Source organism: Xiphias gladius, chromosome 24, assembly GCF_016859285.1.
Source record: "Xiphias gladius isolate SHS-SW01 ecotype Sanya breed wild chromosome 24, ASM1685928v1, whole genome shotgun sequence".
Taxonomy (NCBI): domain Eukaryota; kingdom Metazoa; phylum Chordata; class Actinopteri; order Istiophoriformes; family Xiphiidae; genus Xiphias; species Xiphias gladius.
This window is the reverse complement of record NC_053423.1, coordinates 15778283-15804426: the sequence shown is the minus strand read 5'-3', so window position 1 is coordinate 15804426 and position 26144 is coordinate 15778283. Positions and strand designations below refer to the sequence as shown.

The window sequence follows — 26144 nt, the reverse complement described above, 5'->3', positions numbered from 1 at the left end:
GTTGCAGCTTTATTGTGGACTATAAGAAAGTTTCTGCTGTTTGGACAACCTGCCTTAGAGTTGACAGTGCCTATTATAAAACGGTGGACATTAGAGGGATATTCAGCTGTGAATGGGCATTTGGAGGAGTGTTGTGTACAGTGGGAGAAAATTGAGATCTAGTTTTCTTTTTCTTCTGATCAGTAATATATGATAACTGTTTCTGTCCTGTTTTTGCATTTTTGTTTAGTTTTCGCTTTGGTCTTCAGTGAATGAAATAAATGTGTCTGTGCTTAAAAGAAGTACATTTTGAATAGTTATATAAAGGGATTTTCTCTTCTCTTCTCTTCTCTTCTCTTCTCTAAAATGTTAATATTAGCTCAGTATAAGGGCTGAGCTAAGGGTTTTGAGATCAGCTTCATATACTGAAGTGGGAGGGGTTTTCAATGAATAGAAGAGACAGGATTAGCATATTAATCGTTTCTAGCTCCTCCTGTTCTTCCAGCAGCCCTCTCTCATTCCCCACTCAACTTTCTTTCGGTTGTGCTTCTCTGTCCTCCTTTTCCTCTCATTCAACTTGAAACAATTGCTGCATTTCTCTCTCTCTCTCTCTCTCTCTTTTTCTCTCTGTCCCACTGTCTGTCTTTCCTTTGTTTTTCTGGCTTTCTCTTTTTTACTACTTTCTGTTTTCTAAGAGAAGATAACGTTCTGTTTGTTTCTCACTGAGCACAGTAATTGTCTCCCCTTCTTTTTGACCACTAACTGACTGAATATACATTTGGATCAACACTGTACAAGTTGGATTTGGCTTTGAGCTTTTGCTGGAGGAACAGTCTTCTCACCATCACGGGATCCTGAATCCTCTCCTGAACGACAGTCACTCCACACTTCCACAGCAACTGTGTAACTACGGAGTGCAGGCATGGGGCAGAAATCGGGCAAAAAACAAACAGAGTGTTTTCATCAGAGAGGGGCCGCTAAGGAGTAATTCAGAATTCAAGAGAAAAGGGGAGGACAGACTCTTGTGGATGAGAGTAACTTTTACATCTCTGGGATGTTTCTTGTCCTGTGCAACTGTGGATAAAAGGAAAAAGATTAAGAAGACAAAACTTAAGAAGACGCTCTTTGAAGGATGGGAATTTTTTTACGTTTTCCTTTTTGATTTCCCTGGATTTTTGCACTCTTTACAAAGTGTCAAAAGACCAGAAAATTTGCCTTTTTGAAGATTTCTGCCTCAGGAAGTAACTGTTGGCTAACAAAGCTGTTGACAAAAGTTGAAGACAAAGACTTCTGCCTTGGAGACGGAGTGTGTGTCTGTGTGTAGTGTGCGTATTAGTGTTTTGTGAGATTGTTCTTGCAGTTTTGTCAGGACCGTAGTGTGTTTGTTTATGTAGCTTCTGTACACGAGAAGTGTGATGCGTGGTTGTGAAGCTGCAAGCTGTCTATCTGTCCTCGGCGCAGACAGACACAGGGAGGGACAGACATGTGTTTCCATGGTGATGAGCGGCTGTAGCCCCTTCCCCATGTGTTGGGACAGAGGTATGAATGAAATCTCCTCTGCAAACACACAGTGCATACACACCTTTGCATACACACAAGTTGCATGAAGCTCCTCCAAAGAGTGACATCTGACTCCATGGAAACTGACTTGGTTTACTGCCAGAGCTGCCCATTCCTCTGTAGAACTTGTGTGTCTGTCTGTGTGTTTGTGTGTTTGTGTGAGAGAGAGAGAGAAGCAGGTTAAAAAGCTGAAATCCGGCAGAGTTATTTGTCAACAGCAGTCATTACCACTTGTAATTTGCAGAGTAACATGGGAACACGTTTTTATCTTACTGTGATGTATCCCTCAGCAAGTTTACTGTGTGTGTGTGTGTGTGTGTGTGCACTCCGACTCTCTCTCTCCCTCTCGCTCTCAGGTGTAATTACCCGCTAGAACATATCAATTTTCCTTTAATAGGAGGAGAGAGGAGAAGCACAGGAAGATAGGGAAGCAGAAAAAAAGAGAGCGCAGAGAGATTTCTGTTATGATTCCATGCACAAAAACACACACGACTCTCACACTCAGAGGTGGTTCTTGTTGGCCATTCCCAGATGAAGTTACCATGAAATTCCAGGAAGTGTGTCAATGTCAGGACTTCTTATTCAGGAAAAACGTCAGCCTGAGGTGCATTGTCTTTTTTCTGTTACACACACGAGTGCTCACATACTGAGCCTTGACCTGGACAGCACCCCTGTCTTTTTATTTCTCTCTCTGGTATCTCATTTGTTCAGTGTGTTTCATCTTGCAGATGTATGTTGCATCAGGAACGGACATTCTCTGAGCAAGGTTTCTTTCAAGTATGATCAGAGCAGGATTGAATTCCACAACATTACAAGCGCATCAATCTGTAACAGACAACAGTGAGGAGAAGAAAATATGTAGCATCGGTTATTTCCCCGTGCAAGCTGGAGCTGAAACAATTACTTGAGCGACAGAGAATTCATTTTCAACTATTCTTATAGTTGATTAACTGAACATCGCCTTGGGATCCGAGAAATTGTGATGGGCATTTTTTTCACAATTTTTAAAAAACATTTCACAGACTAAATCAGAGGTGTCGGTCAGATGAAGTTACCCCTTCATCAACACCACCCATCATGTTCCAAATGTGTTCATTTGAATTGGATGTTACGTAACACTGTTAATTATATAAAATTGGATATTGTTATAATATTTAAAAGACACAATTGTTATGGAGTTGTTCATGCTTAGACTTGGTGTCTTTCTTTTTAAAGTAGGGTTGGTAAAGTTTTGTGCTACTACGACTTGGAGTGGCAGAAGCTGAATGTTTCAACCATTTATCCAGCACTTTCTTAGCAACATATTTTGGTCTCTCTGCTCCAGAGCTGAAATGATTAGTTGACTAATCATTTAGTCGATCAACAGAAAATTAATCAGTAACTATTTTGATAACTGATGAATCATTTGAGTGATTTTTAAAGCAAAAAAATGCCAAGAATTTTGTTGTTCTGCTCCTCCAATATGAGGATTTTCTTTGTTTCTGTTTTAATCACTGCAAAGTGAATATCTTTGGGATTTGGACTGTTTAACGGATAAAACAACATATCTGAGGATGTTGCCTAGCCTTTTTTTTTTTTTGGTTATTTTCTGACATATTATATAGGGAGTTTAATTGATAATGAAACAGTATTTAGGTGAAGCCCTCCTCTGCTTGCATGCTAACTAGTTTTTACAAAATCTGTATTGTAGCACGTTGTATTCTGGTATTACAACTGATTCAGGTTGATGGGAAGTATTTCATGTGTTTTCATCCTGTTTCAGCTGGGAAAAAAATATTATTGTTATAATTATTATGCTAAATTTAAGGCCTCACACCAGTTTGTTTTCTTACATATTTGACTAGTTATATAGAAGAACCCTGTGTTGTACAAATACCCCCGTTTGGAAATCACTGGAATAAACAGTTGAGCAGTTAATTGAGAAAATAATAGAAGGGGTTTAGAAGTTCAAGAATCCCCTCTACTTTTATTCTGATTCAACTCTTCATTCCTCCCCATTTCTCTAACCTCTGATTTTGCTCTCCTCTCCTCCCCAGAATATGACAGACACCTAGCAGCTGCAGTGTCAGCAGGGAAAACCATGGCGACGGCCTATCTGGACCCCAACCTGAATCACACTCAACTGGGAGGCGCCAAGTCACGACTGAGCGCAGGGGGGTCAGACCGAACCATGGCTGGCTCCGTGGACAGGGTTCTCAAAGTCTTCCATCACTTCGAGACCAACACTGAGAACAGCTGCTGGTCGTCCAATATCCGATATGGAGATGCAACTGATGTCAGGGTAAGAAGAGACACACACTTATCGTATGTGTAAAGGGGGATAAAATATTAGAGACATTTCATAGTTAATTGGAATCCGTAACAGCTCAAACTGCATCAAAAGTAAATCTGAAGAATCTTGAAGAATGGTCTTATTCTCAATTTATTTAATTCTGTTATCAAATCCCATGAAAAGATAAAAACTACCAATGAGTTAGTCCATCTTTCTGTATATTTGGATTCTCCTACCCCATCTGTGGCTCTCAGCCCCAAGCCCATTTGTTCCAACTGAAGATTTAAATCTTAAAAATGGGTCACAAGTATATATCTTCATTTTTAACAAGAGGCTCAGTAATTTCCTAAAACAGCTAGGGACTGCAGTTATTTCCAAAAATTACTCAAACAGGGATAATGTGCATTTGTTGGGGACTGTTTTCAGCCACATCTAGTATTTAAGTGAGTATTTAGAACAGCAGGATGGTGCATGTTGGATCGAAGGAAGGAACGTGTCATCCAGTGCAACAATGTAGTTCATTAATGTGTTTTTTAATAGTTTTTGGACAGTACTCGAGGTCTATGGCATAGTTGCCACAAACAGTGGCACAGCCAGTGTGTCCAAAACCTTTGGTTGCACTGGTTTCTTTTTTTTCTTTTTTTTCTTTTTTTGATATTTAAAGTCTGTTAGAGAGTCTGTCTTAAGTCAATAACAACTAAAGAAACAACACCATGGCACCATGGTACTTCTACATGTAAAGTGAGTCTTTATGTGGCTCTACAAAATCTGCATATGGTTTATTTTGTCGATTTTGAAATGCAGTTTTACTCTTTTAATGGGATTTATTGATGATAAGAAAAATACAGAATATTGTGAGCCTTATTCCACTACAACTGAACATTATAACTTCATGGTGGTAATATTTTGTGCAAGGCAATTGCATTGGACTTCATTACATTGTATAGAAGTGTTCATGATGCTGTCTCCACCCACTATATGTTGCCCTTAGTTCTAGTTCCTAGCTGTCTGCTCTGATAAAGGACACATAGCACAATGAGAATATTTTGCTTGCAAATACATATGACCTCAGGACACCATCAGTGTGCGTGTGTGTGCGCGCGTGCGCACATCTACCAGTTTAGGTTTACTTAGCAGTATGCTTTTAGATCCACTCCCATGACACAAGAAGTGGTGCTGCTCAAACTTTAGTGGTCAGACAGGATATGTCACTGCAAATACCCCTCTCCACTCCTCTCCTCTCTTCTCCTCCCATCCCTCTCTCCTTCAGTATCTAGGTCAGACCCCCTGGCATTTTACATGGCAGCACACACAGTTCTCTGAGCATTATTGTGTGTGTGTGTATGATGTCTGTCAACTTGTTTGGGTGGGAATGTCATCTTAAATCACTTGAAATCACCTACGCACACACATACACACAGATGATCTGATGCCCTTGTTGACCTGATTTTAAAAAATGCCAGACAGGAACATTAGCACAGTTGGCACACTGACTTCTTTATAGACTTGCTAAATTTTTTTGTCTACCCGCAACTCTGTTTTATTTAATAGTCACCACGCTGATATATACGTGTATTGGGACGCTTCAGCTAGGACAGTACCACTGTAGATAAAGGGTTATAGGCTTTGTCATTTAGAGCCAATTTAGTCTAATACACCAGTGCTAAACGTAATATCTGCAGAATGTATACTTTTTTCCTTAAATAGTATTGAGTGTTGAGTCTAACAACAATTCTAAATGGCATTTTCATTGCCTTTCTTATATTTAAAACATTAAGTCTATTTAACTGTGCAGGGGAAGTGGGTAAAAAAAGTATATAACAATAAAGTTGTTATCTTTTTGTGTCCAGGGAATCATCCAGAAAATTCTGGACATCCACAAAGTGCGCTGGACGTCTTGTTTTGGCCTGCGTCTCAGCAACAGCCAGTCCAGAGACCAGGTGCACTGGCTCCACCCCGATATGGGCGTTTCCCACGTCAGAGAAAAATATGAACAACCAAATGAGGAGTGGAGGTAAGAGAAGACAAGTCTTTGTGTGTGTGCATCGGTCACTTGACACTTGACACACTAGAGATTCTAAATAACTGGGGACCCCAAATGTTGTCATTTAAAAATGTGTTAAATGTGCGGTTAGAAAAATGTTCCACAGAAGTATTTAGATGGTTTCCTTTTCCCACACTTGTGAAGCGTGTTAATTACATGTGATATTTGCTTGTTTTCTGAGATATGGCTTGTATTTTTGATATACTTTTTAAAGGTTTTATTTGATATGTACTACATTGCCTATTTTATTGGTCTTGTTTTTAGGTGTATCACTTGCCACTGGTCTTTCATTTATTGATTGATCAACTGTATTCACAAAGTTTTTTAATTAAGATGCTGGGCAGGCTCCTAAGCCAAAAGAATGTCCTTTTGGAATATGTGTTATTTGTCTGCCTTATGTTGCCTGCTGTGAACTGTCTGATTTCTGTTCATTTTATTATTTTTCATTGTGCATGGGCGGCCAAACTTCTTTGCCTTTTGAGGATTAATAAAGTTAATCTAACCAAACCTCAGAAAGTTAATAGCCAGTGTAGTAGATGAGCTTTACCCGAGATTTTAGATAATATTTTTTCTTCAATTTCACTTCAGATCCTGAGGCAAGTGCTTGTTTGTTCTTAGCAAGCACCCTTTTATAGAAAAGATATGGGGTTACACTTTATAAACAGTTTCCTGCCTTGGTTAGACGTGACTTATCTGACCTTGTAAATTCAGTCAAGTGAACTGTTTCCCCAAACAGCTAGCTTCAGCAGTCTGCCCTATTGTAGCAGAAGTGATTCATTTAAAACAGTGTCATGTGAAATAGTGTGACCCGTCCTTGTGCGTGGTGCAATGTGGTTGTGTTTTTTTGGCAGTTGGGATGTTAATGCACTTGTATATATTACCTTTACTGTGGCGGTCTTGGTGCTAATGCTATTGTGACGTGGAGACGTTTTGCTCTGTGGACATACAGCGAGAGAGAACCAAATGTCTGCTTTTACCTAACCAAGTCAACAACTCTCTCTGTCTCTACTCTACTGATTGTGCAATTGGTCTTCTCATTTGCATTCTTGCATATTGTTTTTTTCTTCTCCTTCTTTCTTTATCTCCCCACTCCTCCTTCAGTCCTCTTTCTTATTTTTCTTCTCCTTCTTCTTCTACTCACCATCACCAAATTTTTTATTTTGTCTGTTTACTTGATATTTTAATCTTGTGCATATTTCAAACATCCTCTCCTTTCTTCTTCTTTGCCCTCGCCGGCACTATCTTACTGCTGACTGTTTTTTTTTCATTATCAGTTAAACTGGATCATGTTTTAACTAATTTACAAAATTAATTAGTGGGACCTTGTACGTGTTGAGTATTTAGTGCGAAGCTGGTAGCTCAGGCTAACCACCAATCATACCCAAAGCATATTTGCCAAATATGAAGACTTCTTAAACTGATTCATTCCATTATATTTACCACATAAAAGACCTTTCCCAACCTTTTTTTTCTAGGCAGTATAGAATCTGCAAGTCTCAGCTAGTACTTGACTTTTACTGTTGTAAGTTGGAAAAATGGCACTGGTACAGCATTGCGTAACATATTCACTCTCCCCTTCTTCTTTTCCACTGTAGGTATGAATTAAGGATCCGGTATCTTCCAAAGGGCTTTGTGCAGCAGTTTACAGAAGACAAACCTACACTAAACTACTTCTACCACCAGGTACCCACACAGACACACAAACACTCAGAGGCACCCAGACACACAAACATATTTCATTTTTCTGCCAGCAGCCAACACTGAGACATATGGCACTGCTAGAGGACTGTGTGTGTTTGTCTTTGGGTAATCTAGGTCAGTAGGACTGTGTGTATATTTGTTTGAGAGATAGATGGCTTGCCATTTGTTTCTTGGAGAAATAAATGTTTTAATAAACATATTTTGTGGTGTGTTTTTGTGTCCTTAAGGTCAAGAATGACTACATGACAGAGATCGGGGATCAGGTGGAGCAAGATGTAGCTCTCAAACTGGGCTGTCTAGAAATCAGGTAAGACATGCTCACAGTGCTGACCAGTGGCCATTCAGTACCTTTGTTTACAATGCACTGTGTCCATTTTGTATGTGTTGGTGTCTATTTTCTTTAAAAGGTAAGAGGTTTCAGATTTTTGTTTTTCACTCTGAAACCATCACTAAGTTGGCATATTTTAGCGGCTCTTGCCTCAACTAGCAATTAAAGGGACAGTTTGAGTTGTTTTTGTGTTACACAATCTTTGTTTACCCTTCAGCTACACTGATAAATCGCACCAACTTTTGTCAGTGTTTATTAATCATTATTTAAAGCAAAAGCTATAATTTCATTGTAGTGTGCCTTCTGGGCTGTGTACAAACAAGGAATAAATTAGAATTAAAACCTGAGACATTTTGGTAAAAACAAACCTTAAATATCCCTTTAATGTGGGTGTGTCTGCAGTGAATGGCGCTGACCTTGTTCTCTCTCCGTGTCTCACTGGTTTAAATTCCAGGAGGTTCTTCAAAGAAATGAGAGGAAACGCCCTGGATAAGAAATCCAACTATGAACTACTGGAGTAAGTATTTTCTTCATGAGCAAGCAAGTGCTGCAGCCGCACAAGCCAGATGTGGCTCCTTGCTTTTTCTGCTACATCCTTCTTCTACCTGGGAACATGTTTTATAAAATAACACAGTGTGTCAGTTTTTTGTTCAGTGTAATGCCGTTCCTAGAGAGGTCTGGGAACATTTAAAAATCTGAATGTTGTTCAGTTCTGTTGCAGTCCAACTGTGATTTGACATGGTACGTGTACTGGTGCAAAAGAAGTCTACAGTTTATCCAGTTATCATTTTCAACATCATCTAAATCTTGACTTTGCTCTTTGTATTCACTCACATAACCACTTATGTTTAATACTCATTCATTTTTGACTGGCTGCTCTGTCTTGTTTGTGCCATGTGTTGATCTACTACCAGCTTCCTGCTAGATGGATGTTGATGAAGAACATTAACAAACTCTGGCCCCAACGAGGCTTGGCTCTAATGTGGTCTGATTCTAATGAGCTGCCCTCTTCCAGTGAAGTCTTTATTTCTGTCCATCAGCCTAACGAGCTCTCCAATTAACCGAGAAGAATGTTCCCTGTCTTTCCATTGAGATCTCTTTGTCTCTCTTTTTCCTCCTCTCAGTCCTTCTCTGTCTGTCTGTCTGTCTGTCTCTCTCTCTCTCTCCCTTCTCTGTGCTCTCATCCTCTATTTTTGCCTGTTTTTCTCCTGTGTTATTCCTCTCTTTGTTTTGTGTCTCTCCCTTGCTGCATCTCTCTGTTGATTGGAAAAAGATGTTGTGTCATGCATATTTTAAACCAACGAGAGACAGAGAGGGAAAGTGCTGTTGGGGTTTTGATACACCAAGTTGACAATTAACCATCAGGGACTGCTGGGAATGTGTCGAGCATTCGTGGATAAAAATTGCTTTTAAACTTTGGTTAGTGTCTGACACTGTTGGCTCTGTTGGCCCTTAAGAAATCAGTGAGAGAATTCTTTGTTCAGCTTAACAAAACAGTTATTTCCCCCGTTTATTTGATCAATTTTTCTTACCCCGTTTTAACTTTTTGTGCTTTGAAATAGCAAAAGACCACAACTAAACATTTTATTTTACGGGTCCATAATTTTCCAAATAATCCTCGTATAATTTCCTGGAAAGAACTTTATAAGTTGGTGCTACTTAAAGGGAAAATGGAAATGTCCTTGAAAGACACACTATTTAAACCAAAGTAAATATTCATTCATTATTCGGTTATCATTGGAAACTTCATTCTCCATATGTGCTGGATGCTTGCCTGTAGACAAATTTTACTTTTTGCGTGCTTACTTTGTAGGTTATGCTACCAATTAATTGGAATTAGTAAACTGGAAGTTTACCAATTGAACACTGTCTTTTTTTCCCTGTGATTAATGCCAAATTATGTAAATTTTTTTCCAGGAAACTTCTCGGACATTATTAGGAAATTATTCAGAACTGATAGAACTCTACAACGAAATGTTACCAACAACAGCATTGCAAAGGCAAACTTTGACAACTTAACTTAACCAAACCGTTTTGTTTTGTTTTTTTCTCATTTGTTTTCCACTTGTATTGTATATTGCATATTGCCTACCATAAGCCTAGCGGTAGTTTTTTACTTTGTTCTTCCAGACTGTTGTTTGTTTTAGGAATACAAACTACTGACTAGTTATTTCCTCTTATGCCACCACAAAACATATGTTCCTGTTGGTGATCACTTGCAGCAGTAGAAGTAGTCCTTGTGGTTTATAGGCTAATGTAAAGCAATTGATCAGTCAGCCGTTGTCAGTGCACGTTCTCTGTGATGATAATAGTAGTTTGAGACTGATATTTGACCTATGTTGGAGGTACAGGAGGGAGAAAGGATGATGAAAGCCCTCAGCCTTTGCCTCACTCTCTTTGCTCTTTATCTCCTCCTCCCCCCGTACTCGTCTTTTCTCCAGAGGAGTTTGGGTCATTAGCCACCTTCCTGTTTTAGCTCTGTTCATCTTTCTTTGTCTCTGTGGTCTCCCTCTTTGTACTCTTCCCTGCCTCTCTCTATCTCTCTATTTCTGTTTTTCCTGAACGCCATCTCTTAGGAAAAGATGAGTAGTGTTCTATAGTCAGTCATGGCTTTCTGTTTCTGTTCTCTGTTGCTTGTCTTCAGTTGCCTGTCAGCCTCACTGTATCTGTCTGTAGCTGTTGTTAGTAATTTCTCAGCAGAGGAAAAAAATAAGCTTCTGAGATCAGATAAAGACAGAAGTGCTTGCCGATTAACATTCCTCAGTATAATTACGGCATAATAAACATTCTTCTGTCTCTCTCTCTCTCTTTACAGGAAGGATGTTGGTTTGAGGCGTTTTTTCCCCAAAGACCTGTTGGATTCAGTCAAGGTAAGAATGATGCCGGCTTTGAACTTATATGGAGATTTTTCACTAATTCACTTTCTCCCCTTGAAATATTTGTGGAAGAAATAGAGGGTTACTCGATGTGTTGTCAGACTCAGTCTGGCCTGGCTGACAAAGTGTGAAGCAGTCCAGGACTGAAGGTTGACTGATATGAAATATTAAATATTGGAAAGAAATATTGAAATGAAATCTTGGCCAGTTTAGATGAATGGAAATGAGCAAGAGAATGAATAGGAAAATAACACACTTGTAATAGAAAACCGACTGACATACTATTTATAGATGAGTGTGACGAATTAGGTTTTCAACATCCCTGTTCTGTAAGCTTCACCCAAAACAGAACTGTTTGAAATTTTGAGAAATTCCCACATTTGCTTTCCTGCTGAGAGTTAGACAAGAAGAGTGATACCACTCTCATGTCTCTCCATTAAATATGAAGTGACAGCAAACAGCGTCTTAACTTAGCTTACCTTGGCTTAGCATAAAGAATGAACACAAGAGGAGACAGTTAGCCTGGCTCAGTCTGAAGGTAACAGAATCCTTCTACCAGCAACTCTACAGCTGATTAATTTTCATGTTATATCTTGTTTGTCCCATTTGTACAAAAACAGAAGTATAAAAATGACTTGTTGTGGTTTTATGGGGTTTATGTGCTGGACTATTTCTTGGCTGGGAGCAGTTGCCAGCCTGGCACATAACCTCCCATGAAACGTTTTTTACATATTAAACACACAAGGTAGTTAGTTGAAGAACTAGCTTTAGAAGTTCTGGTTCTGGTAGGTGGATTTTGTTCCCTTGAACAGAGCCCGGCTAGCTGTTTCCCCCCTCTTTCCAGCCTTTATGCTAAGCTAAACTAACCGGCTTCTGACTGTAGCTTCATATTTACAGTACAGACATGAGAGTGGCATCCATTTTCTCATCTAAATGTCAAATAAATCACATATATAAATATATAAAATGGCATGCATCAGTTCATGTAGTAGCTGCATGTCTAAGAAGGCTAAAAAAAAAATCTTCCAGGTATCACAGTAATAAAGTCTCTTCAAAGGACATTTACAATGTGAAAGTAAACCTTAACACAAATCACGAACTGATAGAAATCCAATCCTGTAATTTTATTTTATTATTTTATTATGATCTGTGGATCAATATGAAATATTGTTATAAATGCACACGAGCATTTATAGTTTTATTCACATTGGTTGGGAGATGAATAGATATGTTAAATGAAGTGAGTCAGTTTTGGTTTAGAATAGTAGCTCTGGCAGATTTTGGTTGTGCATGTTTGTATGTGATGGCTGGGTGTGCTTGAATAATGAACAGTGTCTGTGTCAGTGATAAATTTACGGCACGCGTTTAAGGGGAGGGTCCTACTGTGTGTGTGTGTGTGTGTGTGTGTGTGTGTGTGTGTGTGTGTGTGTGTGTGTGTGTGTGAGAAAGAAAGGCCCAGTGACCCAAAAGGTCTTGATGTCAGGGGGGGCGGGCAGACAGATGCTCTGTAGAGGCAGAGAAGCTGTGTGGGCGACCCCCAGGTCATGTTTAAACCCACTTTCTCTTTCCAACAATGAGGAGGGAGGGGGAGGCAACATTGTGCGTCTTCTTCGCGTCTAATTATATCATGTATTATCAGTTAAAAGCAGTTGTGGTAATGTTAAGCAAATGGTAACTTTCTGACGCATCTGCTGCTCTTTCTGTGGTACACATACACATGGATTTGTCTTGGAGTTAGTGTGTGTGTAAGAGAGAGAGAGCACAGCTGTCATTTATGTTTCTGTCCTTCACTCTGGTGAAAGAGAATGGTAGTCATTTAATGGGATTATTCTCCCTCAATGGACTCTACTTTTCACACAAACACAGGCACACACACAGACACACAGACACACAAAAACACACACCCCAGAGCAGATGGCTGTGGTAGTAAACAGTGACTGATGTTAGCTGTTATAAAGAGCGGAGTCTGTTTATTTATATTGACATGGTGGGCACCAGGTTTAGTAAAAATGACCTTTAGTGGCTTTGGGGTTTGGTCAACCAGCTCCAGCTTGAGCTGAGGAGTCTGTTTCTCTTGTCAGAGCAATAACACATTGAATCACTCTCACACTTTATGAAATCAAAGATTGGCACAATGTTTAATGATTCTGCAATGAGCCTGTACGTACATTTAATATACATATGTATTAGTTATCTAGAAATGAACCTTTTGTTTGAAAAATAAAATCATATTTTTTTGTATTTACGACTGCAGGCCTAAGACAGTATTGTACATACTATGATCCAAATGCATAATCATCAATGAAATGTGTAAACAAAACCCTGAAATATTGTGTGGACGTGGAGGGGATTAAATGTTTGATTTACTAATTAATTGTGAAGTATTTAAATCAGCTAACTTTGGGATCAAGAGAAACAAGGATTATTAGTATAGTCTCCTCTGATTTTGTATTATTTCTAAATAGAATATCTGATTTAAATGCTTCTAAAAAAGGTCAGAAAAGTTTGATTATACAGTTTAAGCAAATTTACTCTTAATTTATTTATTTGCATTTGGTTATGTACTTTTTGTAATGTACTATTTATTACAGTGGATCTAGGTTGTGTGCAATACTGGTCACTTATAAGACGGCAGTATTGTGGCCGAGCATCATTGGGATTAATGACTCGGTTACAAAAAAATAATAATAATTTAGTCATTCATTAATGGGAGGTTAGTGGTAGCGCACCAGAAACTAAACCAGCATGTAAGGATAATGCTGATTGATGATCAATAGTTATTTCTTCAAAAATAATGATACTTATTGTGAGTTTCAGTGGACCTGAACAAGAGGAATATATGTAAATCAGTATTACTGTCAGGACACCACACAGAATGAAATGTATCACTTCATTTAAGTCAGTAAAAAGTATGTTGTTTTACTGTTTCCATCCTGATGATGATCTCGGCTTTTGAACCAATTTGCCAGACAAAATAAAGTATTTTAATGTAACTCCTCTCCTTGCTCTGCTGAAGATCGTCTGAACAAAGATCTCTTTTGTGTCACGAAGTAAATGTAATAATTTGGAATGCAAAGAACAGTTTTACCAGGAGAGGACACTAAGACACAACATTGTATTGGTCTATTCTGCAGTAAAGGCATGAAAGCAACTTCGAGACAAAACTAGGACCAAAAGTCAAAATTACTTCCAGCCCATTATGGGGCAAATCACAAATAAGGAAACATAGAGACATAATATGCACAGCCACTATTCTTCAGCTCTAAACCGACTGATAGATTTTAACAAACTTAAAAAACATAGTGCGCAAGTGCTTTAACTGATCAGCCGAGTGGTCGGGCTGTTGCTATAACGAGGTGATAGGCACTCGCCATACTTCCTCACAGGAAGGGTGGACACTTGGGACTGACAATATCCCTGTGTGTGTGTGTGTGTGTGTGTGTGTGTGTGTGTGTGTGTGTGTGTGTGTGTGTGTGTGTGTGTGTGTGTGTGTGTGTGTGTGTGTGTGTGTGTGTGTGTGTGTGTGTGTGTGTGTGTGTGTGTGTGTGTGTGTGTGAGTTTTTTGATTCCTTCAGGCTTAAAGAGTAGACAGCTGACAGCAGTGCTCCGTAATGCAGAAATAAAGTTTAGATATTAAGGTTTACATTGTATTTACAAATGAAAAAACAGCAATGGAAATAGTAGTGGCTGAACACAGTGGATCAACATCTGAACGTCAGTCAGTTGCTTGTGTCCAATTTTGTTACATTTGTAGTCAATAAATCAATGCAATTGATGCGTTCTTTTTAATTATCATAGCTGTGAAACTGCTCATTAATTTTCTGCAGAATGACCTTAATGTGATGTACCAGTCTCCTGTAAATCTACATGTTTGTTCAAGCCTGGTCTTTACTGCACTAAATCTCCTCTAATCTTTATCTTAATCTATAGAGAGCTATTTATAGCTTGGGTTTGTCCATACAGTGCGTGTGCTTGTGTGAATGTGTGTTTTCACATTATGTTCTGATTTTGTGTGTGTGTGTGTGTGTGTGTGTGTGTGTGTGTGTGTGTGTGTGTGTGTGTGTGTGTGTGTGTGTGTGTGTGTGTGTGTGTATCATACTGTCACCTACATACTTTTTAATGTCCTTAACACTGCATATTTATGCATAGATATACGTAAAGGCCCTATATCGTATGAGGGGGGGAAAGGGTCAAAAAGGTCATTTGTTAAATCCTCATATAAGTCATGGTGTTTTTAGATGTACATCAGATATTGAGGATTATGTATGGCGTATTGTGCTTGCATGTGTGTGGTTGTTGTCCATTTTTATGTGTAAAGTGGTGAAGTATAGAGAGGATTGTAAATGGCAGAATAATGTTCCAAGAGGGATTTTGTTTCCCATCTGTCTCCTCTGTGGTGACGTAACAGACCTAAAAAAAAAAAAGTCAGGTGTGATTGTCATGTCCGGAGCGAAAATACAACTGCCACACTGAAAATTTTTCACTTTGTGTGTTTTATAGTGAGATGAAAGTTACTGTTTAGATGAATGGACTGGCTCTTTGATGTTTAATTGAGTCGTAACTAACGGTGCCAATGTGTCTCTGTTAAGATATTGATCTGAACTGAGAGTGCCCCTGGAATGAAGTGTTGAGGTCAATTTGATTGGAGCCAAAGTGGACTATTAGTCAATCAATGTCTTCCTCTCTTAGTGTCTCTGTCACTCTGCACACACACTGAAAAACACACATACATCTCATCATGCACTTCCCTCTCCCAGTTGTGAAATTTGCTGCTGTATCAGCTGGACACCATTAAAATAAATGACTTTTTGATCTTTATTTCCTTCATCTTCTCTCTCTTTCTTCTCTGCAGGCTAAAACTCTTCGTAAATTGATCCAGCAGACTTTTAAGCAGGTAGCCAATCTCAACGACGAGCAGTGTATCCTAAAGTTCTTGGAGATACTTGCGCCAATCTACCGCTATGACAAGGAGTGCTTCAAATGTGCCCTTGGGGTAGGTTTTTTCCCTTCTTGCCTCCACTTTACTGTGTCCTGATGTATTCTGAAAGCTCTGGTTAGTTGCGTTAGGTTGACCCCTTTTGGTAGCAGCAGGTCTTGCATGTATCAGTAAAGTGATGGGGTCGCATAGGGAGTGTTTTAGAAGCTACTAATGAGTAAATGAATGACATTTTGTTGTATTTATCTCCACTTCTACTCCCCTTCTTTTCTTCAACTGCTTATTCTCTCTCTGCCTTTTTCAACATCATCTTTTTTTCACTCTTAACAGTCCAGCTGGGTGATCCAGGTGGAGTTAGCTATCGGGCCAGAGGAAGGCATCAGCTACCTCTCTGACAAGGGATCCACGGTGAGTTTCTTCCAGGATCGCATGGTATAACACAGCCAGGTTTCTCACAGGTCACGACGGGCTTCCACTGATAATGTTCTGCATCCCAATATTATTTAAACCAAATGTTTTCCAGGCCACAAAAGGTAGCATAAACTTTAGGTGAAAGCACAGGCTTGACTCCTGAGATAAATACAGCCATGGATATCACTCATTCATTTGACTATGATTTAACAGGGTTGGATTTGTCATGGTTAACGTGATTTAATTTATGCTCTTTCTTTGTTTCTCTTTTTGTCCCCAGCCTACCCATCTAGCAAACTTTAACCAAGTCCAGTCCATCCAGTACTCGGCTATGGAAGAGAAGGACAGGAAAGGCATGCTACAGCTCAATGTAGCCGGTGCTGCTGAGGTATTACTAGCCTGTCTGTTGGTCTGTCTGTCTGCCCAGCTAGTATAACAGGAGAGCGCCCATTTCTCCTTTTTATTCATTTTGCTATGGTGTACCCTGCTTCACTTAGAGGTAGAGAATTTCTACTGTACCCAGAATGAATATCCTTCAAAAGAAAAGAGGGTCTTCTGTGATATAGATAGTAAGACGTGATGTATAGGTACTACAACAGTAGTGGGTTTAGTGGGGGTTGCCGGTCAAAAACAGAACACAGACACAACAGTGCTGTGCGCTGTGGTTCAAAATACAACACAAACTGTCAGTGACTGCAAACATTCAAGCTGTGTGCATTGGACCCTAGTATTACTGTGCTAATGCTGGTGGAAACGTGTATTTCTGTTGATGGATATGTACCTTAATGACTGTTAAGGATCAGTTATTAAAGATACTTAAAAAGAGGCCCTTGCTCTTTAATTCTGAATTGCTGATACCAAAACAACTTTGTAAGACTGTTGGCTTTAGATTTTACAAACAATGACATGGACAGAAGAATGCGAGGTGCACCAAGTTCTCTTGCTTTCTGGAGGCATTTGTATTGATATTTTATTAGTCACGATGAACACTCTGGCCTCTAGTTGACTAGACAACCATAAACTGTGCCCATCATGGTGGATAGCTCTATTACTTAGATCTCTGTGTGTGACTGAGATGGACACAGAGATTAGCTAATGGTTTTCCATGTATAGATTTGCATATAATGGGTCCACTCAACGACGAAGGGGTTTTGTAACACCCACTGCTGTATGAGTGGAGTCTTTCTGTTTTATTTGCATTTATAGTACTGGGTTTACTTACAAACACCCACTATGTGAGAGAGAGGAGTTTTCCCCTGATGTAGGGATCAGTTCGAAACCCCAACTGTGCTGTTATGTCTGAGAGTGTGTGTCTTTCGAGATAATGGGTCTTTGTAACGAGCTTGCCAATCTGTGTTTTTGTGTGTGTGTGTGTGTGTGTGTGTGTGTGTGTGTGTGTGTGTGTGTGTGTGTGTGTGTGTGTGTGTGTGTGCGCGTGTGCATGTGCGGGTGCATGCAGCCTCTCACAGTTACAACAGCATCACTTACCATGGCGGAAAACTTGGCTGAATTGATTGATGGTTACTGTCGGCTCGCCTCCATGGAAACTCATTCCTTCATCGTCAGAGTTCAGAAAGGTATGAACCTGAAGTTTCCTTCTTTTTGTTGAGCTCCCCAGTTCCCCAGAATCATGCAAAAACATAAAAATATTACAGATAAACATCATTTCACTACTTGCAGACACTGGTGTACCTATAGAGTATTAAAGATTTTTGTGCTCAGTATTATACTCGTCTTTTTACACAGAGAAAAACTATGAGCTCTAAATTTTAGTGTTGACAGTGACAATGCAGCAATTATGTTTATGCCATTATCCTCAACACTAAGAATATTTGTTATTTATACTACTACTACTAATACTACTACTACTAATAATGATAATAATCATAACAATAACAATAATAACAATTATTATTATTGTTATTATTATAATTACCTTTTGGTGAGTGACACCAGAGTACCTTCTTCAGCAGGACTGCTGAAAACATCCTTCATGTTGGCATAATAAAAGCTCCTTGTAATCTGGACGTTGCAACAGTTAATATTTCTAAACTGTTGTATCTACTACTGTTGTTTCTGTAATTAATTATGCAGTGCTCCTATTTAATAAATAGGATAGGCTGAACTACAGCACTAGTCCCTTACTAATGGCATGCTTGCTGTATTTTAAATCTACCAGTTCTGATGCTGTATATGGAATGTGTTTTGTATGCAGAAGAGACTGGTTATATCCTTAGTACTGTGTATAAGGTCCTGCCTGAGTCATAAAACGTTGTAAAATCCTGTATGTAGTCTTGTATATTTATTGCACTTTATAATAATCATTCTGATCCTGATGATGTGTGTTTTTGTCCTCTAGAGGGAGAGAGAGCATTGCCTTCCATCCCAAAGTAAGTACTAGTCCCATTCTTAGTATTGTCACAGTAAAAATAACACTACAGTAATCCATAAACAGAACTTTTCAGAGCTGTAATTCACCAAATTTGTTTTTTCCCTGTCTGTTTTACATGTACATTGTATGTTGACTGTGTGAGGTGATTTTCCTGTAGGCTTACTAGTCCTGTCACACAATTCTGAAATTTTTAAGACAAAAAAAAAAAGATCTTTGGAAGTTAAAGTAAACACACCATTCTACTCAGTGTTTGACCTATAACCCTACAGGGCTGGCACACTGCCATGCATATAGCCTTCTGTTTTTTAATTCCAACACGAATGGTAAATAGTTATTCAGTTCGTGATCATGTGTGTTGAGCCTTAGCGCAGCTGTTTCAAAATGAAAGGGTGTCAGCTTTCTCGTCATTACCCGAGAAATCCTTGACGTCAGAGTTCCTCTTAAAAAGAAAGGGCTAGAGTTATTACCCTGTTTAAGAAGAACGTTAAATCAGGCGTACGGACCTCTAGGACAGGTTTAATGACTGTGTTTAGACATAATTTTTTTCCAGAGAATCTGTTGTTGCTAGAATATTATTCAAGTTCCTGTCTCGTGGAACAAGCCACTTTGTCATCTCTATTGGGAAACTTCTTGTGCCAGCGTTTATACAGTGTCACTTGGCTTATGCCTCTTCTGCTTAGTGTAGTGGTTTGACAACTAAGAGAGCAAATTGCAGGTGATGCAAAATAAAATAAAATTCTGCATTAAATGCATCTTCTCAACTCATCGTGGTAGTGATGAATTCAGAGGTGCGGGACTGCTGATGTTACTGCTCAGGGGTAGAACTATAGAAGCTTCAACATACTGTATGTGCAGTATCATTATCTGTGGGCATGCTCCCCAATACTTGTGTTCAAAGAGGAATATATAATTCAGTACCAATTATAAGGGAAATTGGAGATAATGCTCAGTTGTTACACTTCCAGTTAATTCCAGCACCAAATTACATAGTTCTTTCCAGGAAAAAATTAAAGAAAGCATTACCCTTTCTTTTACATCTTGGAACTATGTTGGAAATAAGAGTTCTCACATTGACACATTATTTCTTGGATTTCTGTAACCAAAATGCCCCACAACTACCCCAATACGGTTAACCGTAATTCAACCTAAGGCTTCAAACTAAAAGCTAATGTGACTGTTGCATCAGAAACTCTAAACAGGGACAACCATATATATTCTTTTTTTTTTTTTTTTTTTTTTTTTCTCTCTAGAATTCGCATTTTTTTTTTTGAAAGGATTAAGCTGGTCCAGCAGAATAAGCAGGCCTTAAAAAGATTTCTAGGGAAAACATTGTTACTTCAACGCATAGATCACTGTGTTTGTTTTTCTGGACGTTGGTGTATCCACATTTCACTGTCAGTTGCTCAGATTCAAAAACTTTTTGCTTACTTTTGGTCATTTCACCTCAAATCTCTCCCTCTTTTTTCTTCCTCTCTCTGTCTGTCTCTGGTCAAATAAGGAGATAAGTTTAGGAGCCAAATATTTTCCACTTAGGGTTTTTAAACACTGTGGTAGTCTCCTCCTCTTTCTCCCGGTCTGTCACTCTAACTTTCTCTCTTTGCTCTCTGCCTTTCTTTTTCTCTCTGCCCGTTGTGGTCTGTGATGTAAAGATAGTAGAGCTCAGATGACACAGGGAGAGCGACCACGGCAAAGGCAGAGAGAGAGATAATTGAAACAGTTCGGGTTAGTTTACAGACAGTGATAGCAGTATTTCCTTTTTCCATCATATTGAGCTCTGAATGAGAAGTTTCCACGTTTTATTCTTTATAGGAAATCTGATGCTGAAAATCATTGATATGTTTTGTTGGTATGTTTTGTTTTTGTTTTTTTTTTTATTTTTTTTTTTTCTCACCTCTACACAAGTGTTCACCTCTTTGACTGATGTGTAATTCTTGTCTAATTAACCCCCCCCCTTTCTCTAGACTATCTAACAATGAGAAGAAGTTAGAAGCAGTCAGGAGTGGAGTAAGAGCGATCTCCGTCTCAGGTAAGATAAACATCATGCACACAAACACAAAATGACGGGTTTAGGGGTGATATGAACACAGTCTGTTGGCTACTTTGGCTACAACTACTGTCTTTCTCTCTGTCTTTCCATTTCCTCCAACATCTGTTTTTTCTCTGGAGTCATTTTTTTCTTCTCATCATTGTCACTGTCGGGACTGCCTCTCCCTCGCTCTCATCCTGTCCTCTCTGTTCCTGGGTTCTTTTGTTTACTTCCTCCTCTCCCCCTCCGTCTTTCTCACATCGCCTCCTCCGCACTCACTCACATCCATTCACTCTGTTTTTTTTTTTCTTCCAACACTCTGGTCCTCTTTTCCCCCTCCTCCTTGGCTGAAGACCTAGTGACATCGACACCTCCTAAGCCAACCAAGGCGAGGCGTTTCCTCCTCCCCTTTGTCTTCTGTTCAGATTCGCCTCCCAGTGGTATCCTCGGCTCTCATTGGACAGTTAGTAGAGGAGCGTATCCACAAAATTGTGATGTGGCGGAATAAAATGCCTGATTTGATCATCATGCTCATTGGGTAACTTTACATTAAGGATACACAGATAAACCTGTCCATAAAAACCTCCGGGGAAGCAACCTATTAATGAAATCTGAAACAAAATCAAACTATAAATATATTTCAAAATGTAAAAATTGTTCAAAGTATTACTTTGGCTTCCTTGATTGGCTTATAACACTAATTTGGTTCAGGAAGACTTTAAAAGTAATGCCCATTCAAAATATTGATTCCAGTTTTGGCAGCTTTTATGGATTTTTCCATGTTTTTAAATGTGAAATTTAGATAGTTTTGTGGATTAATAACTGCATCAAATCATTTTTAAGGATGCTCTCTTCTACTAAACTATCTTTGTCCTCACTGCTTGGTTGCTTCAACTAATTCAGTCTTACTCAAAAGAACAAACACAATTTAACTACAATAACTTGTTGCGTGTTGCTGCATATAACCAAGCCGATGCACATTAAAATGACTGAGACGCAAATGAGGAAGACTCTCAGAGATATTTTCCTGTAAAACCTGAAGTTCATGGGTGTTTTTGATGCACTAGTAATAGTTTTTCCTTCCATAAATAACCTTTTTTTTTTTTTTCTCTCAAATTTCAGTATTCAGTTTTCTAGCCTACCTGCTGACAAAGGCTAATAAAAATTGAAAATAGTCCATTTGCCTCTTTTTGAGAATTAACAGAATGATGTGACTGGAAGTAGCCTGTGCTGACACAGAGTAAACCGGCTCTCTACAGTCTCATGTTCAGCACATGCCTTGCTGTTGAGGTCATAGTTTGCTTATATTTAATCATTATTTTCTGTGTTTTATGTCAGTTAAGTCAAAGAGGCAGAGCTTTATTTGTGGCAGGGTGGCCAAGTGGTTAGAGATTGTTCTTCCATTAAAAGACTTGGGTTCAACCACAGTATCTGCCCTGTTAAAATGTCTTTGAGCAACTGATCACTATCAGCTCAAGATTGTTGTTCTGTAGCTAAGGGATATGACACCAAAACAGTTTCTCTTTTGGAAAAAATAACGTTCACAATAGTGTAAACACGTAAAGATTATGGGGCTTTGTTAATGTACCATAATTCAGCCCATCTACATACATGTCCTGCTCTGACGTTGACATCCTAAGTGGGTCAGAACATGTTCTTGTGTCTCCATCTGTGGCTTTGGCAGCTGCCATCAGCAGCTTGCAGGACTGCTCAGAGGAAAAGTTGTGGATTTGGACGGCAGCTAGTTTGTTGCTGAGACGTTATCAAATCATCATAATGATCTAAACTTGACCTGCAGGCATGTTCGACATACTACTTTTAAAATCTCAAATTTTACTGTGAACTACTGTGAGTCAGTTGAGCTGGCAGTCATAGCTTTAGTTCTATAGTGTATCTATCTCTGTGTTAGTTTAGTTTCTTATGTTCAATTTTAACATTTTCACTCATTCTACATCAAATGTCACTTAACAAAGAGCGTTAGTGGACATTTTAAAAGTACAGACTTAAAAATGGGCAAAAACGATAAAAAACTTTTTATCCCTTAGGTTCTGGAGCTTCTCCTATGAGTGAGTAGGAGTTAGAGTTAATCTACAATCATTTTCAAAGGCATTTTAAATAGCTTTTGGTGAACACCTCTTAAGCTTAAGAAGGTTTGTAAGATGAATTTTAGCATCATATAAGTCTTAAGATACTCCTGGGAAACAGGCCCCTGATTATAAATCACTTAAGTGAACAGGGGCATCACCATAAAACGATAATCTTAATTCTAAAAGACACATGTAGCCAATGCAAGGAATTAAGAACTAAAGTTTCTCTTGGTAACATTAATGCTCCTCCTGGTTCGGGTGAAAATTCTTAAGACACCATTGCGTTAATCCAATCTAGACAAAACTACTGTATAGTTGCACTACTCCTAAGAAAAAAAAAAACCCACATGAAACCATCATTACGATTATATATTGCTGTGAAATACTGAAATAATGTGATATAATATGAATAACTGCAGAGCATATGGTCCCTACTGATTTTCTATTATGCTTTAATACTATGGTCGGTATGATGATGAAAGAGGTATTACATTTCATTCTATGTGGTATTTAGAAATGTAAACACTGCCTTGCATGTTGCTGCTGTTTTCTCATTCATTTTACTGTCATGTATCTGCACAACATTAATGGAAGTTGTTAACTCGGCTTTTTCACCGGAGATATTTTGGATCTTCACTAACTGCTCGCTGACTGTTTGGCTTTGCAGATCCTGCAACTTCTCCCATGTTGTTTCAAGGCTTTTCATGCTCTAACCTCTTCTCTCTTCTCTCTCCTCTCTCTTCTCTGTTCTGCCTCCTGCTTTCCTCTCTTGCTCCTCCTCCTCTGCTGTCCCGTTTCCTGCATGCTCTCCTGGACCCTGCAGAAGATCTTAGTGGGGATGGTAAAGTTATGCTGTTGTTTATCAATCTCTCTCTTGTTCCCTCGTTATTGTCCTGCTCCACCGACACACTGCACCCTCCTGGGAAAGGGTAGCGTGTGTGTATTGGTGTGTTTGTGTGTGGGTTGATGTTTATGCATGCATTCCTGCTTCTTCAACAATAGTTCTATGTGTACATGTGCTCTATTATGTAAAAGCTGTGTGATATTAATGATATCAAATGATTTAGAATGCAATGATTATTTAGTTGAATGTGTTGTTCCTCATGTTTCAGTGACTGGAAACATGAATAAATCACCAGTAGCTTTAATGGGTGTGATGTTGTTAGTAGCTAGAGTGGCTCACTATTTTAGTATTTTGTTTTAAGATGTTTGTGTGTTTTTCTTTGTGTCTGTTTGAGATTGTTTTGAAAATCAATTACCACTAAATTACCACTAAATTTGAAATATGTCTGCGTTTAACCACAAGATGGAAACCAAAAAAGCAGAATTTGTGAATTAAGCGGTATTTCTCTTTAAGGGAACTTCTCCAAACCTTTCTCTCTGTACACACACACACAAGCACACACACACACACAGCTACACACACAAGCACACACACACACACAGCTACACACACAGCCTTACACATGCAAAATCATGCACACGTGTACTCACATACATTTATGCACACACTCGTGCACACACGGAGTGGAGTAGGGAGAGGTTTGCTGGATTCGAGAGCGGGTGCATTCCTGGCTATAATGGGCTAACTAGATCTCTCTCTCTCTCTCTCACACACTCTCTCACACACTCTGTTACACGCGCGCACACACACACACACACACACACGCAAGCAAGCAAGCACACGCACACACTTTCCCTCCACTGAAAGCAAAAAGAGACAGAGTTAGACCGGTCAAACTTAGAAACAGTCGATTCTTTAGAACAAATCCCAAACAACATGGGACTGAATATGCAGCGATGCAAACAGTGGACCTCACAGTACAAACTAACAAATCAGTGTAAAATATTTCTTATATGGAAGTAAAGCAGTAGATTTAAAGGCAGAAAACAGATTCAAAAAATTCTGAAAATAGTTTAAAATCAGCTGGAAGCATTTCATTAGTGCACATATGGAAATACTGATAAACCTGGCTTGGGAAAAAAAAGCTGAATGTTTTTTTCTGTTGCTAAAATGTGTTTTATCAAATAAACAATGACTAATGAAAACCACCTTTTACTAATGCTATGTTGTTTATGATCGGTCTAGCTAGTAAAACCCATTTTAGTAGCAGCAACAGCCTAAGAAGAGCTGTTAGAGAGCTGTGCTTTTATTCCTTCTCATATGATGATAGTTTTAGAGGCACATTAAAGGCTTTCCTTTCCTTTCATGTGAAAAATAAATCTTAGACAGCCAGGGTTCAGTAAAAGTCATGCCTCCTTAAACCTTTTTCAACCTCTTCTCTCATGGGCTATTGTACATATAAAAAATATGGTAGTAATAATAGCCAAAACCTTAGTTAACAACTGTTTCATTCATCTTACCCTTAAAGGAGTAGATGGATAAGTTGGAAAATACACAGTCTCCCTTTTTGCAGAGAGTTAGATGAAAACATCAACACCACACTCATGTCTGTCCTTTAAATATGGAACTACAGACAGCAGCCAATTAGCATAGCTTAGCATAAAGACTGGGAGCAGGGAGAAACAGCCAGGCTGGCTCTGTCTAAAGATAAAATAAACAAGATATTACATGTTAAGCTTTAGAGATACTGTTAGGCAGATTTGTTTTATTTTATTCTTTTTTTACCTCCAGACAGAGCCAAGCTAGTTGTTTCCCCCTGTGTCCAGTGTTTATGCTAAGCTAAGCTGACTGCCTCCTGACTGATGAGAGTGGTTGAGTCGAAGGCCCCATCTGACTCTCGGCCAGAAAGCGGGAAAAAAGCATATTTCTCAAAATGTTGAAATGTTTTTTAGGCACTAATATAATAGTAAGCGCTTTTCAGTCTCATTTGCACTGGCAAATATCCAGTGTTTTATTCCACCTCCTTTACAGTAACAACTAAACTGCTATCCAGTAGTGCTTTCTTCAGTGGGCTGTATGGAAATTTCTTGAGAAAATCAGAGACAGGCTTTAGAAAAGGATTTCTGATCAATTTGGGGACACGTTCCCATAGACCCTGACAAATCCAAAGCAGAGCAGTGAGGGGAGCATTCAGGACAGCAGATGTTTGACTCTCGTTTCCAACAGCTGAGTCTGCACCCTGATTTTATTTTAAACACCACCATCTGGTTAGGATAGACTCGGCCCATCTTTTCCCTCTCTTTTTCCTGCTGACTGCCCCCCCCCAATCTATCTGTCTGATTCTGCAGAATTCCATCTGCTTACATGACAACTAGACACACTACTTCTTGCCCTTCTTCCCTGTGTCTCTCTCTCTCTCTTTCTGTCTTACCCTTATATCCCGGTTTCTCTTTCCTGTTCTGTAGTTTTCTATTTGTCTCCCTTGTCTCTCCTTTCTGTCTTTGTTTCCATCACCACCGCAGCTACTCCCTGCACCCCAGCTGCTCTCACACAGACAGATATGCACAACACATGCTCAGCTGACATTCTCTGCCAAGTGTGTGTGTGTGTGTGTGTGTGTGTGTATGAGAGAGAGAGAGAGAGAGAGAGTTAGAGGGAGAGAGAGGAGCTACGTGGGTGTTGCTTTGC

General features: G+C 39.1%; 1 protein-coding gene across 9 annotated transcripts in view; it reads left to right on the top strand.

Annotated features, from left to right (window-relative positions):
- Window positions 1-26144, top strand: part of ptk2aa (protein tyrosine kinase 2aa) — a 66242-nt gene that overhangs the window by 19513 nt on the left and 20585 nt on the right. For 4 of the 9 annotated variants that reach the window (XM_040122320.1, XM_040122317.1, XM_040122318.1 and 1 more), the window contains exons 3-15: window positions 3576-3820; window positions 5662-5825; window positions 7451-7538; window positions 7784-7863; window positions 8339-8401; window positions 10700-10754; window positions 15613-15753; window positions 16027-16104; window positions 16388-16495; window positions 17567-17684; window positions 18467-18497; window positions 20461-20525; window positions 23436-23453. In XM_040122320.1, coding sequence (XP_039978254.1) covers window positions 3620-3820; window positions 5662-5825; window positions 7451-7538; window positions 7784-7863; window positions 8339-8401; window positions 10700-10754; window positions 15613-15753; window positions 16027-16104; window positions 16388-16495; window positions 17567-17684; window positions 18467-18497; window positions 20461-20525; window positions 23436-23453 — 1210 coding nt within the window. In that variant the 5' untranslated portion in view covers window positions 3576-3619. Of the gene's footprint in view, window positions 1-3575; window positions 3821-5661; window positions 5826-7450; window positions 7539-7783; window positions 7864-8338; window positions 8402-10699; window positions 10755-15612; window positions 15754-16026; window positions 16105-16387; window positions 16496-17566; window positions 17685-18466; window positions 18498-20163; window positions 20346-20460; window positions 20526-20987; window positions 21064-23435; window positions 23454-26144 lie in introns of those variants that run through there. The other 5 variants (XM_040122321.1, XM_040122319.1, XM_040122325.1 and 2 more) reach the window with 4 other exon arrangements.